This window comes from Leptopilina boulardi, unplaced genomic scaffold (assembly GCF_019393585.1).
Source record: "Leptopilina boulardi isolate dan_hultmark-lab unplaced genomic scaffold, ZJU_Lbou_2.1 LbouV2_364, whole genome shotgun sequence".
Taxonomy (NCBI): domain Eukaryota; kingdom Metazoa; phylum Arthropoda; class Insecta; order Hymenoptera; family Figitidae; genus Leptopilina; species Leptopilina boulardi.
This window is the reverse complement of record NW_026137934.1, coordinates 95,359-115,891: the sequence shown is the minus strand read 5'-3', so window position 1 is coordinate 115,891 and position 20,533 is coordinate 95,359. Positions and strand designations below refer to the sequence as shown.

Below are 20,533 nucleotides of genomic sequence, written 5' to 3'. Positions count from 1 at the left end.
TAACTTAATTAAAAAAACGTTTAATATTCACCTAATTTGAGTATTAGTAATAAAATTCTAAATTGGTCAGACATCGTTATTAAGATATATATATATTATTATTACATCGTTGATAATTAGTAACATCGACAATTATTCCGACATACGTGATTTTCAATGTTAACATCAATGACATATCGTAATGAAGCATTAATATGTACCGAGTGTATCACATATATATATTGAATACACAATTCACCTAAAGTCTTGCGTAAACGAGAAACAGAAAATTAATGTTTTGTAAATTATTCCCAAGTTTGACATTCATATAATTATACACATCAAAAAGTAAATTGGATTTTACTCCGAAAAACAAATTTCCATTAAATCGATCAGTTTTGTAAAAAATTAAAAAAGTAAGCTGTAAAGGAAATGAAAATTTAATTATAATACCCCAAAGTGTAGGTGAATTATATATTTTTATAATTTTTTTAAAATTTTATTTTCTATTATTATTTTTATTATTTTGTCATTTTAAAATTTACAAAAATAGATATAAAATGCAGAAAAAAAAAATCTAAAGCGATAAATTGAATGGAGTATTATTTTTTGTAAAGGGCGTTTTGTTTGAAAGATACCATTTGCCACACGAAAAGAAGTTAGCATTCGTCACGTGAATCGTAAAAGGAAAACCGAGAAATCGACTCGATTGCAATTTCTCGGAATTTCCCCACTTTTCATCTTCGACCTTCCATCTTCTATACATGTATATATATATATATATATATATATTTCCATGATATGCAAGAGTTGGAATATCGAAATCGATTGCAGAGTGCGTTTAACGATCGAATTTTTATTTCTGCTTCTTGTTACTCTTTTTCTTTTTCACCAGCATCAATATAGTATATATATATATGTGTGTATGTGTCTCTCATTGTATCTCTTTCTTTCTAACTGATTCATAACCCTGGCTATCTTTCTTTTTTCGTTTCACGTTAGATGACAGCCAATTTTTATCCCGGTGATTGCATTTGCAATTCCAATGTGAAACGCACACACACACGCTGTCAATTTCACACAGTTCTCTATATATGTTCGCTATATCTATATGTATACATAGACGTGGAGGATGTGCCAATAGTGAGAATATATAACTATAGAAGAGTGACTTTTAAGTGAAGGTGAGCAGCAGAGAGAGAGAAGACTTTTCAAGTTCCCCGACAACTCGATATGAAACTAAGGGCAAACGCAAGACATGAGAGAAGAAATGCAAACGAAAAATGAGACGAAACGAGTATCGTGTATACTATATACACTCCCTCTCTTTCTCTCTCTTTCTCTCTCTCTCTCTCTCTCTCTCTCTCTCTCTCTCCCGCTCTCTTCCGCTCTCTGCAGAGCGATGATTTAATTTCAGATATAGTGCACGCTCTTGTTTCCTACTTTTGCCAACTTCGCGAAACGCATTCTCCGAGGAAAATTAATGACACAAAGAACATGTCTTTTCTTGTAATTCCATCTATGAAGAAAATTTTTCAGACATTGTATTTTTATCACAATTTAGAATTACTATCTATTCTTTCTTCTATATTGATACCTTAATTTTTTTTGTTTTTTTTTTTTAAATAAAAATTTAGTCACAAAACTATACTGATGTTACTGAAAAAAAAATTGATTAAAATAATTGGTTACTTGAGTATTATCAAATAAATATTTACTAGAAATATATAATTTTTATTTTTATTAAATACACTTGAAAAATTAAATAATAATTATTTTGATACAAATAAATATTTATAGTCAAGTTAACTATTTGGAAAAATAATTTTTTTTTTCAGTTTACTAAAATTATAAGTACAATTTGTCTGACTGAAACTTACGTCAGCTACTGGCGTATATGTTTTTAAATAATCATGTCTGACTAGCATTTACTTGTACTACTTATAAGAAATTCTTAACGTTTTGTCTGACTCGAAATGACTGTTACTACTTACTGAAATATTATATCTGTTATTATAAAATAACACAAACTTTATTCAATTTTTGTCTGACTAAAACTGACTTGTATTACTGATATTAGAGGCACATAAATTTTTAAGTTTTTTGTCGGACTGTAAACGACTGTTACTACTACTGATCAATTTTTTTTGACCTGGTTTTGTATTTTACAACTTTTTTTTGCAAATTTTATGAGTTCACTAATTTTTGTCAGACTAAAAGTACAATTTCTGACTAAAACTTACTTTTGCTTTTGGTATTCAAAATATGTTTTAACGAATCATGTCTGACTGAAATTGACTTTTACTACTGGTACCAGAAGCACATAAACTTTTAAACATTTTTCTCACATGTCACTGCAACTATCAAAATTTACTGAAATTTATATTTCTGTCTGATTTATACTGACTTTTACTACTAATACGAAAAATTTAAAAAAATTTCAACATTGTCTCGTAAATAAAATATTTTTTATATTTACTGATAATCAAGTTTTTTCTCGTCTGACTCAATTCAGCCACTTGTAGGTATTAATGATAATTAAATTGTAGAAATCAGAAAAGCTTTTTCAGACCGAAAATTAATTATGTAACAACTAAAAAATTGTTAATAATTTCGAAAATTTTCCGCTCGACCTTATATTTTACTATTCGAAATTTTCTTTTTTTTCATACGCTCAATTTTATTCAATATTGTCACAAAGAAAATATTTTTTTAAACAAAAAAAAAGGAAATTTTTCTCATCGAAAAATTTTGTTAATTTTTTTTTGTCATTTTAAAAAATATTTTTGTTTGTTGTATTTCAATTTTCAATACATTTCCGTTAACGCTTACGGAAGCCTACTCTTTATATATATATATATATATATATATATATATATATATATATTTACTGAAGAAACGCAGTCGTTCGTTTCTGTCAATAAAACCCGAATATTACTTTTCAATTTCATTTCGTTGAAATTTTCTCAGAACGACTTGAGTTTGGGTTGTTGTAGGTGTATACACAATATATTTATATATATATATATAGAAAATGTCTGTTGCCTCTAGGTGTTATAAAAGTGGAAGCCGTGAAAAATTCTCGCTGTGTTTCTCTTGCAGTTTTCCTCACACTGCAAGAGGGAGAGATTTAAGGACATCGTCGTGAGTCCAAGGAGACCAGTCGTATAACGAAAAACAATTTTCGTTTCCATGTGTCTCACAACGAGCGCGCGAGATAGAAAAGGTATATATATGTATATATGTATGTATGTTGCTTTCCGAATCCCTCCAACCCTATAACAAAATTATTGCCATGACGGCAGTCGATACACGAATGGGGCGGTCGACTCGACCCAGTATACGCGTCATACGTAAAGGGGTGGAAGGTGGGGGTGTCTTTCCTGCCACCCACCAATATTGCAGTGGCGCTTCAACGTAGAAACATGCTTCACCGTGACAGTGTCGCTTCGTTATACAACAATCCACAGAGACATCCACTCGTGGTTTCAATTCCATTACCTGAATTTGAGAATAACCTTTTTCATTTTTTTCTCACTATTTCCTCTTTCGAGCCTTTTTTTTTAATTGATTTGCTTTTTTTTGATTAATTAAAAATTATCTATATGTTAAAAAGAAATTAAAATTTTCGAAAAATTTCCGAATAGGTCATTTTGCCAAATAAGTTTATTTCCGAATAAATTACTTTTTGGATAGGGTAAATGCACTAATTGTGGCGAGATTCGAGTCAAAACACCTTTGAAATAGAAAATTCGACATTTCTATTGTATAAACTCAATTTAAGACTTATTAAACTTAAAGCTTATGTTATTAAGATATTAAAAAAAATTTTTAACTATATAAAAATCGATTATTTAAACAAATATGAGAAATTAAAACTAATACCGTAATTTTCTATTGCGGCGAGTTTGTATCAGTTTCGGTGTATCAATTTCGGTGACCAAAATTACGTGTATTTTGAAGATACTTTGCCCGCCGAAATTGAAGCCAATGGAAATCTTAAAAATGTTTCAATTGCGGCGCGGAAAAAAATTTGATCTCAAATAATTAAATTAATAATAATTGTTTAAATGTGCATCTTTATAAGTATTTGTATTAAAAAAAGATTGAAATAATTTTTTTTAATCATTTGGCAACAGTTATATTAAATATAATAATAATAATAGTTATTTTTTATGAACGCGCCGTAATTGGTGCACTCGCCGTAATTAGTACACTTACCCTACCGTTTTTCCGAATAGAAAAAAATTAAATAAAAACAAAAAAAAATAAATAATTACATAAACATATATTTATTGCGTAAAATAAAATATAATTTATCAAAAAGATTTACAGTGGGACCTCGATTATCCGTACTAACCTAGTCAGAACCGGGTTTCGATAGTAAAAATTACAAGCGATTTCATTTTTCAAAGAAATTGTAATGATGAAATTTTAAAAATTGAAAAAATATAAGATTTGGAAAGGCAAAAAATGTTCGGATCATGTGTTTTACGGATTGGATAATAGAGGGTTTTTGGAAAACAGGTTCTCGGATAATCGAGGTTCCACTGAATATGATTGCAAATAAAAATTATATTAAAAATTTAAAGTTATAAAATAAAAAAATATATTATAAAATATTTATTAAAAATTTTTTTTTCCATAAAAGGGTAAATATATTATTTTGTTATAAAATTTAAATAAAAATTCTAATAAACTTTCTACTTGTAATGTGCCTTTTAATAAGGGAAAATGTATAAAGGTAGGAGAACTTTTTTATCGTGAAAAAGTTATACATGTATGTAATAATAGAGAATTGTAAATCTCTGACGATGATGTAAAATATGACGACATATTTCTGTCAGGTCACTTAACGACTTTTTTTTCAATTGAAATTTACAAATTAATTTTTACGAGTCTATAAAAATGACAAAAAAAAATTCATTTGATTCAAATAATCACTTACTTTATTATATCAAAATAAATATTATTATTTATATTAAAATAAATATTATTATTAATATTAAATAATATTAATTGTATTAAATAATTTTTATTAAATGGCATTTATTTCAAATACGATTTACTTAATTCAATTGTTTGGTTTCAAAACTTATTTGCTTCAAGTCAATAATTTAATAATAGTCAAGTAACCGATTATTTGAATCAAAAAATTTTTTTTCAGTGTATAAATTAAATATTATTAAACCTGAATGTGCATTGGAAAAAAATAGTATTGAATCAAAAAAACCGAATTGTTGATCATAAACGTAAACTTTTGTAAGAAAAAAATATGTTTGTCTTTGATTTAATATTTTATTTGCTCCAAAAAAATTTAACATACTTTAAAGTAATTTTTTTTCTTGAATTAAAAAAATTATGGGACTTTTTTTTGCTATTTTGTATCTTTTTTTTATCAATGCAGTGTATGTATTGGAGGATAAAATCGGTGTTAATGATTTAAAATCTCTCCCCCGAAAAAAGAAAGTTGTTAGATTTATAGGAACGTGTAAAATATGAAAATCATGAAGATTGGAAGAAAGTATAAAGTATAAAGAAAGACGTGGTGTGTGCGCGTTCTCCCTGATCTAATTTCGAAGGAAGCCACTTAATTTAAATGTCTGGCTTCTCTTATATTCTCAACCTCTCTCGCCCCCTCTTTCCCTCATCCCCTTTATCGTTCCTTTGGGGACGGAATTAATTGCTTCTTAAGGAACTGAAATTATGTTTTCAGGAGTTACTCCCGTAGTTGGCTAAGATTTCTCTCTGTAAGTTGAGTATTTTAACGACGTAGCGACAACGTCGTCATCTCTCTATCTATATCTCTTCGTAATGAATTTCCTTTCGACTGCAAAAAAAAAGGAGAATGCTACATTTTTTTTTTTTTTTGGATTTGGTTTATTCTCTTCACATATATGTTGCAATAAATTCTCTTCTGCTATTTTCTATTTGACGATAACGTAATGATTGACATGACACAGTCAGGGTATATATAGAGGCACAAAAAAAATATATCAATTTCGAAATAGATGTATGTTTATTCAATCAATTTCCGTTTCAGTTTTAAAGCTTTTCAAAAAAATAAAAAAAAGTAAAATATTTACTAACGGTGACAATATTTTTAGGAAAACTCTTCTTTTTTGAAAATTCATATCGAAAAGTATTTCAAAACATTGGGGATATTGAAATTTTTCTTTAGGAATGAAAATTATGATTAGTACACTCTAAATCTGAATTAGTAAAAATGTTCACTAATTCCAATTAGTAACTCACTTTTTGCTTCTCAATTAGTAAAATTTTACTAATTATTATTAGTAACTTTTAACTAATTCTAAAGCAAAAAGTGAGTCACTAATTTAAATTAGTAAACATTTTTACTAATTCAGATTTAGAGAGTAGTAAAAGAAAATCTGTTCTGACAGAAATTTCTTAATTTTTTTTATTTTTATTAATAAAAATTAGTTTCAGAAGTTTAATTCATATAATTAGGATACCAGGGGATCGATTATGTAATTCCATTTCCATTCCCACTTCCACTTTTTCTAATTTTCATTCCCACTTTTATATTTTTATTCTCATTTCCATTTCCAATTTTTTATTTAGATTCCAAAGTTTTTTTTATCAAATCTAAATAAAAAGAATAAAAAAATAAAAATAAATGAATTAAAAATAAAGAAAATATAATTAAAAAATCAAAATTATCATTTATTATTTTCTTCATTGGCTTATATAATTGTCACTGAATGTGTTATTTATTTATTATTTTTTATCAATTCTTTCATTCTATACATGCAATTTCCCAAAATGACAGAGGATATTGGAAAATTCAGTTTGATTTTCATAGGAGATAGAGTATATGCATATGAAATATCGCTCTTCATAGTGATCATGCAAGTCAACGTGACTGCCAATGATACAAGGTAATTCAATTAGGGTACATTACAGTGATGTAACTACTTTACCGCAAAACCCCGTGGCAATTGCTGTATGAAAGCAATGCTAATTTGTGAATTTCAAAGCTTATCTTTTATCCTCAATGCGCAACGGCTATTATATTTTACACAATATAACTATCGCTTAAAATAGAAATTTTCCCTTGGAAAATTTCAAAATTTCCACTCTTCATATCAAGAGAATAGAAAGTTTTAAATCCCAAAGCTTCACTGACACAAATAAAAATGTATATCGTTGAAAAAAAGGCATTTCTTTTTAAAATACCGTTTTTTACATAAAATCGGATTTTTTTAAACATAAAAAAAAATCTCTATTGTAGAGAAAACAAAAGTTATACTCTTTTAATATTAGCATTTTTAAAAAATTTAATAAATAATTTTTATTGTAATTTTCCCTTATGTGAAAAATGATTTCTTTTTTAATTTTGTTAAATCAGATCATAATTGTAATAATAAAACAAGAAGGGGGAAAAATAGTATTTTTATATTCATTTAGAAGATAAAAAATTGTGTCCAGTTTGGGATTTATTCGCTAACGGGTAAATCAGAAAGCGCAAATGAAATAATTATCCCTGAGGGTAGGAGAGAGTGAGAGAGAGAGAGAGAGGCTTTTGATCTAATTAGAACCATCAGTGGCCAATACAAAAGGATGAGAGGAGGCTTATATAATTGAAAGGCAGCTTGCAAATTAGCCATTGGTTCTGCCTGCGTCGGATTTCATCATCAGAAAGAGAGAATTGGGTACTGGCCAGGAAAGAGGAAGCTTTCGTTCAAGAATATAAGGGATGATAGGAGACAGTTATGCTTTTTAATTAAGCCAATGTTCACCTACACGAACCAATTAACCACTGTATAAAAGTTGCATACAAAAGGAGATAAAAATGTCAATTCAAAAATCATCACCAAAAAAAATCACCTAGTTTCAAACGTTTTCTTTCTTTTTTTCTCCACTCATTCTTAATTTTTCCGAAAATAAATATAAATATTCTCAATTTAAAAATATAAAAATAAAATTTATAAAAAAAAGTTATGAAAAAATGTATTAAAATTTTTTTTTTTTCAAATAAAATATTATTTCAGCTGCAAAAGAATATTTTTCCATCTGGTTTAATCTCAAATAATTTCGAAAAAAAAAAAAATTTGTTCTTTGATTCTCATAGAGAAAAAAAGGAAACTTTTTTTCCCAACATACAAAGATAATTTCTAAATAAAACGTGGATATAAACACTTTATAAAACACCTTTGCATCCCCCCCCCACTCCACCTTCTACCTCACTGTTCATTCATTATAATTTATATAAAAGAGACGATAAAAGAACGTTCTGTTGGTATTGTTCATGCGCGCGCCTTTCATATTTCAACAGAAAATTGCAATTAGTGTTATATCCTTAAGAATGGGGGGGGGGTATTTTTAATTACACGTGCATTTTTTTAAATCACGCTCTCATAACTTTCATTTTATGAACGTTGTAAAGTTGTTTTTGAATTGTGAGATGTTACTTTTTATTTTATTAACTTTTATTTTTAACATAAACATTATGACTAAAATAATAATAAATATTACCATTTTTGTTTATTTTTTATTTTTTAATCGCTTTCGAATTATATAAATTTATTGAACTAAATAATATCTGTACCGTTAATTGAAACTGTAATTACATGCGAGGAAATCTCATGAATTAGAATTATCAGTTATTCAGTTGAATCAATAGTAATAATAGCCATGAATAGTTGCTTTTAATAACTATATTTTAATTTTTATTTTTTAAAATAAATTTTTACGAAAAACTCGGCAATTCCATTTTCGCTTCCTTTGATTCTAATTTTAATTCATTTCCACTTTCACTTTCGTTTCCACTGATTCTAATTTTCATTTTCAATTTTTATTTTTACGTTCGAACTAATTTTCAATCAGTGGAAATGAAAATATGAGTGAAAAAAATAATCAATGAAAGTGCGAAGTTACAGTGAAAGTGAAAATTAAAATCAAAATTAAAATTAATATAATTTATTTCAAAATGGTACTTTTAATAATATTTAAATTATACAAACATACCTGACTGAAATTGCATATCAAAATCAAACAAATTTTTCCGTTCGAAACTTATTTTCACTACTAATAATCATATTATGCGAATGTCTGACTAAAAATGACTTTTCTTACTTATAAAAAAATTTGTATACAAATTTGTAATTTTTAAAGTTTTCTCCTTTTTAAAACTAAGTAATTAATTTCAAATTTTTAATTTTCATGTTACAAATTTTTCATGCGATAATAACTTCGTTATCTTTTAATAAAACAGTTTTAAAAAGAATAAAAATAGAATTCGCAAACAAAATTTAAAATCCTATCCTAATAAAAAGTATTCTTAAAAGCTAACACTTGATAAAAAATTCACTTGACTTTCGTTGGGATTTCCATCACATTTTCAAATCTGTTTTTTCTGCGAGTGAATAAATCTCGAAAGATAATGCATAAAGTGACTTACGAGAGAAAGTGTGGGAAATAATAATTTTTCATGACAATTTCTTGGACAGAAACAATTATTAAATTATCGCGCGCCAACCCCCCTATTTTGATAATTTTTTTTTAATTTTCCATTGATCTTATTTTTCCAAATGAACCACCTATTTCAAAGAATTATTATTACAAATTCATTGAAATCTGAATAAATATTATTAAAATTAAAATTATTAAATTTTAATTATAAATTAATTAAATTAATAATAAATAAATAATTAAATAAATTAAAATCGACATTAAGAAATTATTTTTAAAAATAATTTCAATGAAATTCCCTAAAAACCAATAAATTATTAAAAAGTCTTGAAACGAACATAACCTTTAAATTCAAGTCATTTTTGGCGGAAACTCCACCTTCACTTGCGGCTATATTGAAAGTCTTGAAATTTACATAACCTTAAAATTTATGTCATTTTTGGCGGGAAATATAGAGAGAGATGAGGGAAGGGGGAAGGACTTACTGCTTTATTCGGGTCTTAAAACAAACATAACCTCAAAATTTAGGTCAATTTTTGTCGGAGGAGGAGAAATGAGAGGAGGGAGGGGGGACTTGCGGCTATATTCAGAGCCTTGAAACGAACATAACCTCAAAATTTAGGTCATTTCTGGCGGGGGAGGGGAGGGGACTTGCGGCTATATTCAGAGTCTTGAAACGAACATAACCTCAAAATTTAGGTCATTTTTGACGGAGGAGGGGAGGGGACTTGCGGCTATATTCAGAGTCTTGAAACGAACATAACCTCAAAATTTAGGTCATTTTTGACGGAGGAGGGGAAATAAGAGGAGGGAGGGGGACTTGCTGCTAAATTCAGAGCCTTGAAACGAACATAACCTCAAAATTTAGGAGGGGGGATTCCCCCCTCCTAGGTCATGAATTCTTGAAACAGCGGCGGAGGCGGCGGCGATATCTTTTTGTAATATAGGAAGATATATATATATATATATATAATTATTTATTTGTTTACTTATTTATTTGCTTATTTATTCACTTGTTTGCTTATTTATTTACTTACTTACTTATTTACTTATTTATTTATTTACTGATTTACTTATTTATTTATTTGCTTATTTATTTACTTATTTATTTATTTACTGATTTACTTATTTATTTAGTTACCTATTAATTTAGTTATTCATTTATTTATATATATTTATAGTACATTGACCATGCCTAGTAGGAAAATGTTCAACAGGTGATGTGGTGAAATTGTTACTATTTCGTCGCATGATAAAATCAGGCAGTTAGCTTGATACGAACCTTGCAATACTGTAGCCTCAGTTAACTCTAGGAGTTGGTTTGCCTATTAGCTCATTTCCGGTTAGACTGGTGAACCACTGAATCCCAATACCGTCATGTGGTGCATCCAATTGCATTTGCTTTCTCTCTCTCTCTCTCTCCCTCTATCTCACTCTCTGTCTATAGACTTTGAGACCCCACAAGGTATTTCCAAAGCATGTGTTTGCCCACCGCAGCGTCTCGTAAATTTTCATTAAAATAAAAGAAAAAAATGAACATACAGACAGACACACATATACACACACATATATATATATATAAAAGGAAGAAGCGGCAGAGATGGCTGACTCTGAAATATGTGGCCGGCGCCGTTACGAAGACATATAACCAAGACGCGAGAGAGCCCTCGCTCACCTCTCAATGATTTGTACTGCTCTCGGGGTGGTTAAGAAATATATACCCTCGACTAACCACTTTATTTTTCCCGACCTGGATTTCCCCACTCTGACGACGAATAGAGCAATCTTTCCACTTTTGAATTTTCCTTTACTTCCCCCCTCTCTCTCTCTCACACATATACACGGGGATATACTTTCAATTTAAATAATGACGTAAAAAATTACACAAGGGGGTGTTTTGAGTGTGTCTTCATTTCATCCTCTTCTTCTTCACCATTATATATATACACAAAAAGCTTTTTCCCCAATTGACGATTTTTCACAGATTTTTTTCTTTTTAGTGTATAATGGAAAGTGAAGATGAGCACTTCCTTAAGGATGTATTTATTAAATAATTACAGTGAGGAAAAAAATTTATTTGATTCATAAAATCGGTTGACTATTATTCAGGTAAATATTTCTTTGGGAAAAATAGATTTTTATTTTTAAAATAAGGAAACTATTCGAGCCAATAATTTATATGTATTTAATACAAATACTAGTTATTTATTTATTAAGGTCCTGTAATTTTTTTATACCCGTATGTAAGTCCAATTTAGTACGATTCTTGTAAATAGTGTATCAGTAGTCAAAGTGTATTACAGTCAGACATAATTAAATAATAGTAATTTTACTATCAGTAGTAAAAGTTTGTTTTAGTCAGACATGAAAATTCTTGAAACTTGAATCTAAGTAGTAGAAGTCCGTTTTAGTCAGACAAAAACTGTAATCAGAAGTTAAAGTAATTTTTAATCAGAACTATTTAGAATTTTTTTTAATATATCAGTAGTTAAAGTTTGTTTTAGTCAGACATATTTAAAGTACTGCCACTTTAGTATCAGTTATGAATGTACATTATAGTCAGACTTGAATGTTCATATTTTTCTGACTTTGATATATAATACTATAAGTACTACTACTATACTACTATAAGTAGTAAAAGTCAGTTATAGTCAGACTGGAAAATTCTTATTCGAGTAGTAAAATTCCATTTAAGTCAGACACAATCTGTTTGTATTCTTCTTACTTTGCAATCAGTAGTTAAAATGATTTTCAGTCAAAACTAATTTTATTATTTTAAATCTAATATCAGTAGTTAAAGTATGTTATAGTCAGACATAAAACTTGTGAAAACTGCTTTAAGTAGTAAAAGTCAATTTTAGTCAGACATAACTTTAAAATGCCTTTTGTCATTGTAAGTTTATTATAAGTAAATGTCAGTTTCATTTTTGTATACCAGTTTAAGTTATAAATGGAAAAAAATGTTTATTTGGAACAGCGATATGTTTCTCTAGAATAGCGAAAACTTTAGCTGTTTTAGGAAAACATATTGCTGTTCCAGTGAGAATTATCACTGCTCCATGTAAAGATATTTTCCGTGTATAATTTTTTCTATTGGTAGCAAAAATAAGTTTTTGTAACATTAATGTTAGTAGTAACAGTGGATTATAGTCAGACATAGTTAATTACAGTTGTTGTATGTTTATTATTATAGTAGTAAAATCATTTTTAGTAAGACATAACTATTCAAATTATTTAATTTTTGCTATTACTAGTAAAAATAATTTTTTGTAACATACGTATTAGTAGTAAAAGTGGATTATATTCAGCCGTAAATAATTATTGTTCTTGTAAGTTTAGTATCAGTAGTAAAAGTCAGTTTCAGTCAGACAACTTTTTAATTTCATATAATTATAGTAATAGCAGTGAGTCTACAGATAAACACGTATTTTTGGATCAGTAGTCAAAGACAGTGTCAATAAGACAATAACCTCAAAACTACTACAGTTAATTTCAATCTCCTAAAAAAAATTCTAATTATAAAATATATTAAAGAAATTCGAGAAAAAAGAACCATCGACTAAAATTATTCTTTAAACTGCTTTCAGTATAGCACAACACTTATTATTATCATTATTATTATTATTATCAATGGTGCACTTATCGTATTCTTTAGATTCGAGAAGATGTGCTCGCTATCTAGATGCTTGAAAATAGGGGTGGAGAGGGGTGGGTGCAAGGTGGTGGTATTAAAGGATGAAAGGATTTGGTTTCGACGTATTTTGCCTGTAATCCGAACTACCCTTTTTCTATCCTCCCCACCTACCCCCGTCTTTTTCCACCCCCCTCTCCTTCTCCCTTCGGACTCGACGTCTTTTCGAATCGACTTGGGAAAAGAAGTCGAGGAGTTTGCTTAAGACGGGATAGACTTCCGCCCCCCCCCCTCTCTCTTCTCTTGCACAAGTTTAAGCCCGTAGATTTAGACGATTTTTCGAGACGAAGATTAGAAGTGCAATCGACGCAATTGTCTTTCTAACTCTAGCAATTTTGTGAGCTCATAGGATTATGAGAATGTCTTGATAACAATGGGTGATCTTCGCTGATATAGGGAATAGAAGCAATTTCGTTAGTTTCTTTTTCTTTTTTTTCTCCTTTTATCGTGGTCGTTCATTTATTTTATAGGGTGTGATTATAATGCGAATAAAATTACTTTTCTTTTTTTTTTTTTTTAATGGGGAGGGGGAAGTAATCTCAAGTGAATTATGTTACAATCTTTGTTAAAATAGTCTCCAGTGACAATGTTACAAATAATTAAAATTTTATGTTTTATTTGTAGGTTTTTTTTTTTAATTTTCAAAGTTTTAAATTGTTATTTTCAGTAGTAGTAATTAGTAAGTATAATATAAACATTGTCCAACGTTTTTTCTAATTTAGTTTTCTTAATTGTTTATTCCTAATAAACATTTTTCTTACTATTTTTTTTTTAAATTTTCTTTATTCAATTTTTCTAATTATTTTGTACAGAAAAATTGGTAGGGAACCATAATATGAAATGTAATCCATTTTAGTGTCAGTAGTAAAAGTCCATTTTTGTCAGACATAACTTTAGAATTCATTTACCTTTGGTATCAGTAGTAAAACTCAATTTTAGTCAGACATAACTGTTTAAATTATTTAATTCTTGATTTTACTAATAAAAATGAGATTTTATAATTTTGATATCAGTAGTAAAAGGAGATTATAGTCAGACATAATTAATGACAGTTGTTGTAAGTGTATTATTAGTAGTTAAAGTCAGTATCAGTCAGACAAAACTGTTTAAAGTATTTTTGCTATTAGCAGTAAAAATAAGTTTTTGTAACTTTAATAATAGTAGTAAAAGTAGGTTATAGTCAGACATAATTAATTACAGTCGTTGAATGTTTATTCTTAGTAGCCAAAGTCAGTTTCAGTCAGACATAACTGTTCAAATTATTTTTGCTATTAGTAATAGAAATGAGTTTTTGTAATTTTGATATTAGTAGTAAAAGTAGATTATAGTCAGACATAAGTAATGACAGTCGTTGTAAGTTTATTATTAGTAGTAAAAGTCAGTTTAAGTCAGACATAAATTATTATAGTCATTGTTAGTTTATTATGAGTAGTATTAAGTCAGTTTCATTTTGATGTAGCAGTTTAAATTATACAATTTTTTCTGTTGGTAGTAAAAATAAGTTTTTGTAACTCTAGTATTAGTAGTAAAAGTGGATAATAGTCAGACATAATGAATTACAGTCGCTGTAAGTTCAGTATCAGTCGTAAAAGTCACTTTAAGTCAGACAACATTTTAATTTCATATAATATTTGTAATAGCATATTATTTAGAAAATTCAAAATCAGGAATATGAAATTTGGAAAAATCGATAGGGAAATATAAAAATTTTGAAAAAAGAAAATATTTGAAAGATATATTTTTTAAATCGTCGTTGAGTTGATGTTAATAAAAAAAAACTGACTTTTAATAAACGTAGATACGCTTTAGCGAGTCGGTTAAGAACTTACTTACAAAGTCTCTCGGACGTTTGTTACCAACGAAATGAATCGAGCTTGGGTTAAAAGAAGAACCTGGAGAACACTCCTTTGTTTCCCAGCTGACGTTTTGTTTCTAGATTATGAGCTTATGAAGTATTCGTGTTTATCTACCGCAAGCGCATGGCCAGAAAGTTTTGAGTTAAGCTCAAAAGAGAGATTCCGATCTTTGTAAAATACTGTCTCAAACTCTTGAAATTAATGTCATCAACAAACATATTTAAATTTTAAAGAAAATTAATTATTCCCCAATATAGTAAATATATTTTTGTAATTAATAGTTTTCACCTTTTTTTTTTAAATTTCACTCATTGAAATTTTTAAACGAAATTTATAAAAAAAAATATTTATTTATAGAACATATTTTTTTTCACTCACGATTCATCGATATTTCAATTTTATATATGTAACTTGAAATTAATTCGAAAAACGTAGAAATTTCGTTTATCCTGTTTTGAATGTAATTGCTTGATATTGGACATTGCTTTAGTTTGCGGTGCAAATTCGATTTGACAAACAATTTCCGGTTTGATTGCTTAACAACTTTAGCCACATTTACTAAATCAGGACACAGGTTTTGACAGTAGAAGAATATACCTATTTGTATTTATATTGAAAACAAATAAAAACCTTTTGGATTTTTAACAATTTCTGGACTCTATTTTTTTTTTATTGTTGTAAATTGATAAATATTTATTTTTTGACAATTTTTCTTAATTTGTACTGCTTTTAATTGGCTCTAATGTTAATTAGATATAATTATCGTTTTTAATTTTTTTTTTCAATTTACAAAATATTAAACGACGAGTAGGTTTCTCATTAGTCATAATTAGAATTTCTCTAATTAGTGTGTTCAACCAAATGTTGTTTTTTCATTATTCTCACTCGTTATCCTTGATTTGTCTCAAAATAAAAATTATGAGACATTAAAGTTATGGGTGAAATAAAATTTTGGTTAGATAATTGGTCGTCGAGTTGAACTTGATGGCTATTAAATGACATTTTGATGAAATTAAAATTTATTTCAATTTTGCCTTTTTAAGTTTAGTGGAATATTTTATGTCTGTTGTTGGAAATTCTCTTTTCACACATAATTTATTATGTAAAATATTAAAAAATACAAAAATTGATAATTGTCTAATTTTTGAAATTAAATTTATTATCACAATCGACTCACCTCATTTTTGTAACGACAATTGGAGTAAAATCAAGTTGCGTTAATCCTAGATCCTCGGACTTGACGTCATCGAGATTATTGTACTTCACATGTCTACAGCTCGGTGAGGGCAAACCTGAAAAATAAATGCAAAAAAAATGAACTATAAATTTTTTAATCATTTAAATCTCGATATTGCTATTTCTCGACAATGAAAAACAAAATCCGGAAATTCTTCTTTACTCCCTCCTCTCCAATTTTTTTTTTCTTTTGACCCGTAAAGTTTTTTCTTCCCCCCTTTGCCCACGTGAATCGCAACGTATCGGCGACGGAAATATAACGTTGGCCGCGTTAACATCGAAAAAATCTATAGGTTATGTGTGCACATATCCATAAATAAATATGAATGTTGTATGAGGAGAAGGAGGACGATGGAATCGAAGAGAGAGAGAGAGAGGCCGTGTGTTGCGAATGCAATTTTACTGTGCAGAGAAAACCTTGTGTGCGATTTATCGACCATGATGTGGGAGTCTGGATCGATTAAAATTGATATTTTCAGATAAAAAAAGATATTGTTATTTTTCCCTCGTTCAAAATAAATTTCCGTTTTGTAAATATATATAAAAAGATAAACAAAAAGCAAAAATTTCATATCGAAATAAAAAATAAATAAACAAAAATTTTGGCAAAAAATGAACATATTGAATGAGTAAAAATATTTTTACAGTGTTTTTCTTTTTTTAAATTAAATTTATGATTAATTATTATTATAAATAGAATTTTTGGTATTTTCAAAATTTGAGAATTTATTTTTCAATTTATATTCAATTAACTGCGTTCGATTAAATAGGCAAAGTCTATTATCCGCTAAACTAGATTAAATTACAATTACATGTCTGGTTGACATTTTCCACAATTTACAATTACATGAATAATTAATGAGAAACTCAGTGATTTTTTAACTTGTGTTTTGTATTTTAAACGTTTACCATTAGTCAAATTTTGTAATTGACCGAATTTTTTATTTTTTAGTGGTAAAATTTATTTATTTCGTTAAAAATCTGCTAAATCAAAGTCCCATCTAATGTATCAGTAATAAAAGTAAATAGTAGGTAAACTTTTTTAGATTTTTCTTATTTTATCAGTAGTACAAGTAAATATTAGATCATACTTTTTAGATTTTTGTAATTTTTGCAGTAGTACAAGTTTACTTTGGTCAGACATAATGACCAAAGTAGAATATCAGTAGTAAAAGTTAATATTCACAATCAGTTAAAACTTTTTTTTTAATTTTTGGATATTTTTCAGTAGAATAAGTAAATATTTAGTCAGATTTTGTGATTTTTTTGTAATTTCTTTTTAGTAGTATAAGTCAATATTTAGCTAGACATAATAAATTAGCCATTGCAGTTATATTAGTAGTAAACGATTGAAATTTTGTCAGTAGTACAAGTAAATATTCAGTCAGACATTTTATATTTCTATATTTTTACTAGAAGTTCAATTCAATATTTGTTTTAACATTTAACATTTTTTTAATATTTTTTAGTAGAACATGTAAAAATTTAGTCAGACTTGTTTTTTTATATTTTCTCAGTAGTATAAGTAAATATTTAGTCGGACTTTCTAAATATTTGCAATTTCGTCAGTCAATATTTAATTAGTCTTGCTAAATTATTATAACATTATCAGTAGTATAAGTTAGTTTTAGTCATACATAAGAAACAAATGAGAAAATCAGTAGTAAATATAAAAATATTTAGTCAGACTTTCTAAATGTTTACAATGTAATTAGAAGTACAAGTAAATATTTAGCCAGGCATAATGAATTATAGCATTTGTACATTTATTAGTAGTACAAGTAAATATTCAGTCAGACATTTCATATTATTATTATTTGATGAGTAGTACAAGTCAAAATTTGTTTGGATATAATAAAATAGCTTTTCTAATTTTGTCAGTAGTAAAAGTAAATATTTAGTCGGACTTTTTAAATGTTTGCAATTTCGTCAGTAGTTCAAGTCAATATTCAGTGCGACTTTATACACTTTCGTTATTTTTTTTAGTAGTACAAAATAAATATTGAGCCAAATATAATAAATTAGCTTTCGTAACTCTATTAGTAGTACAACTAAATATTTAGTCAGGCCTTTTAATTTTTTGTCACTTTATCAGTAGTACACTTTGATTTTAGTCAAATATAATGACTAAATTAGAAAATTAGTAGTAAATATTCCCTAAATTTTTTTTTTGTAATTTTATCAGTAGTACAAGCCAGTATTTAGTCAGACATTCTAAACGTTTGTAATTTTGTCAGTAATACAAATTAATTTGTACAATTTCCTATCCATTTTTTTGTAGTTTAATCAGTAGTAAAAGTTGGATTTAGTCAGACATATTGAATAAAATATAAAAATAATTGTATTTTACCAATTTACGTCAATTAATTTATTTAATTATATTTAATTCTAATTACAAATAAAATTATAAGACTTTTGATAGAAAACTATTTGAAAAAAATATAAAATAATAATTTTAGAAAGTTATAATAAAAAACGATAACATTTGGACAAATAGTGTTTTAATAAAAATCTAATTACAACGTTTTGAAATCTAATGGTTAAAAGAGAGTTAAAATTAAAATTTTTAAAACACCATTTGTCCAAATGTTTTCGTTCTCTTTTTCCTATTACCTTCCAACATTCTATTAGCTTCTCTTACATAAAACGTTAATTAATTAAAATAATAATTATTAAATTCGAAATTTTTATTAATAAAAAAATATATAAAAACATTTTTAAAAATAATAATGGAAAAATTGTAAAATTGAAACAATTTTTTTTGTCAGTAATACAAATTAATATATATTTTGTACAATTTCCTATACATTTTTTTTTGTATTTTAATAAGTAGTAAAAGTTGCTTTTAGTCAGACATATTGAATAAAATATAAAAACAGTTGTATTTTACCAATTTACGTCAATTAATTTATTTAATTATATTTAATTCTAATTACAAATAAAATTATAAGACTTTTGATAGAAAACTATTTGAAAAAAATATAAAATAATAATTTTAGAAGGTTATAATAAAAGAAAACGATAACATTTGGACAAATAGTGTTTTAATAAAAATCTAATTACAACGTTTTGAAATCTAATGGTTAAAAGAGAGTTAAAATTAAAATTTTTAAAACACCATTTGTCCAAATCTTTTCGTTCTCTTTTTCCTATTACCTTCCAACATTCTATTAGTTTCTCTTACATAAAACGTTAATTAATTAAAATAATAATTATTAAATTCGAAATTTTTATTAATAAAAAAAAATATAAAAACATTTTAAAAAATAATAATAGAAAAATTGTAAAATTGAAACAATTGTTTGAAATTTTGACCATTGAAGGATAAAAATGATGGCGTGGAGAGATGTACTATATAGTGTTTAAAGGGGTCGAGAGTAGGTTGAGAGTGAAAGACAGCCAATTTTTGAGAGTGCACCTTGAAATAATCATAGCTCGCTCTCGTAAGTGGAGCGTTTCGCGTATATAGTGTATTCTCGCAAATATCCATCTGCAGCTGTAAGTTGGTAAGCATAGTGCTTGATGTAGAGTAAGAAGACTAGGAAGGGCGAAGGGGGGGGGAAGGAGGAGGAGGAGGGTTTAGGTTGTAAAGACGTGGAATGGTCCAGGAGATGCTATATAATATTCATGTAGCAATATTGCATCTTGAGTGGTGCCATTAGACTGTTGGAGTATCAGCCGCGTCGCGGTCTCTACTACTAGTTTGTTGTTCTCTCTAAGCAACAGTAACTGTTGAGAGTACATTCACCGAGAGTAACGCTTTAGAGAAAGATAGAGATAGAGAGAATATCGACCAATTTGTCGGACAGTAGATTATGGCCTTGCAGTATCCAGTAATTACGTTATTAATTTTAAATTGACTTTCACTATATACGATGTATAGTGAATCGCCTCCCTTTCACGATCCACGTACACGTCATACACCGATATAACTGGCTTTTCCCATCCATTTATTATTGAAGAGCAAATGCTGCTTTAGGAAAATGCGCTAGAGTAGTTTTCAATGTGTAGTTCGGCTCCTACTGATCTCATTATTATTATCGTCTATCTCTTTTTTTTCCCACTTTTCCACTTTCAACTCCTCACTTTGGTTTCAATGTTCATTCATTATTCATTTTCAGTGTCAATTCCTTTTTGCAACAATTTTTTTTCCTTTTTATTTTCGTTTTTAATTTATCACGGTTGCCACGAGTCAGGGAAATTAGGGAATTATATCAAAAGTATTGTAAAAGTATCGAATTCCTAAAAATAGGGGGTCGACAATATTAATTCATTTTTATTTCAAGTTTAGAGCTTTTTTTTTTAATTTGGAAAAATTTAATACTAAAAAATATTA

At 27.5% G+C, this 20,533-nt stretch overlaps 1 protein-coding gene and 1 long non-coding RNA gene across 4 annotated transcripts in view; one reads left to right on the top strand and one right to left on the bottom strand.

Moving 5' to 3' along the window:
- Nucleotides 1-20,533, top strand: part of LOC127286903 (uncharacterized) — a 342,205-nt gene that overhangs the window by 238,823 nt on the left and 82,849 nt on the right. The window lies entirely within an intron of this gene.
- LOC127286899 (uncharacterized) overlaps nucleotides 1-20,533 on the bottom strand; it is a 160,648-nt gene that overhangs the window by 71,278 nt on the left and 68,837 nt on the right. For all 3 annotated transcript variants that reach the window (XM_051313525.1, XM_051313523.1, XM_051313524.1), the window contains exon 3: nucleotides 16,139-16,253. In XM_051313525.1, coding sequence (XP_051169482.1) covers nucleotides 16,139-16,253 — 115 coding nt within the window. The remainder of the gene's footprint in view (nucleotides 1-16,138; nucleotides 16,254-20,533) is intronic.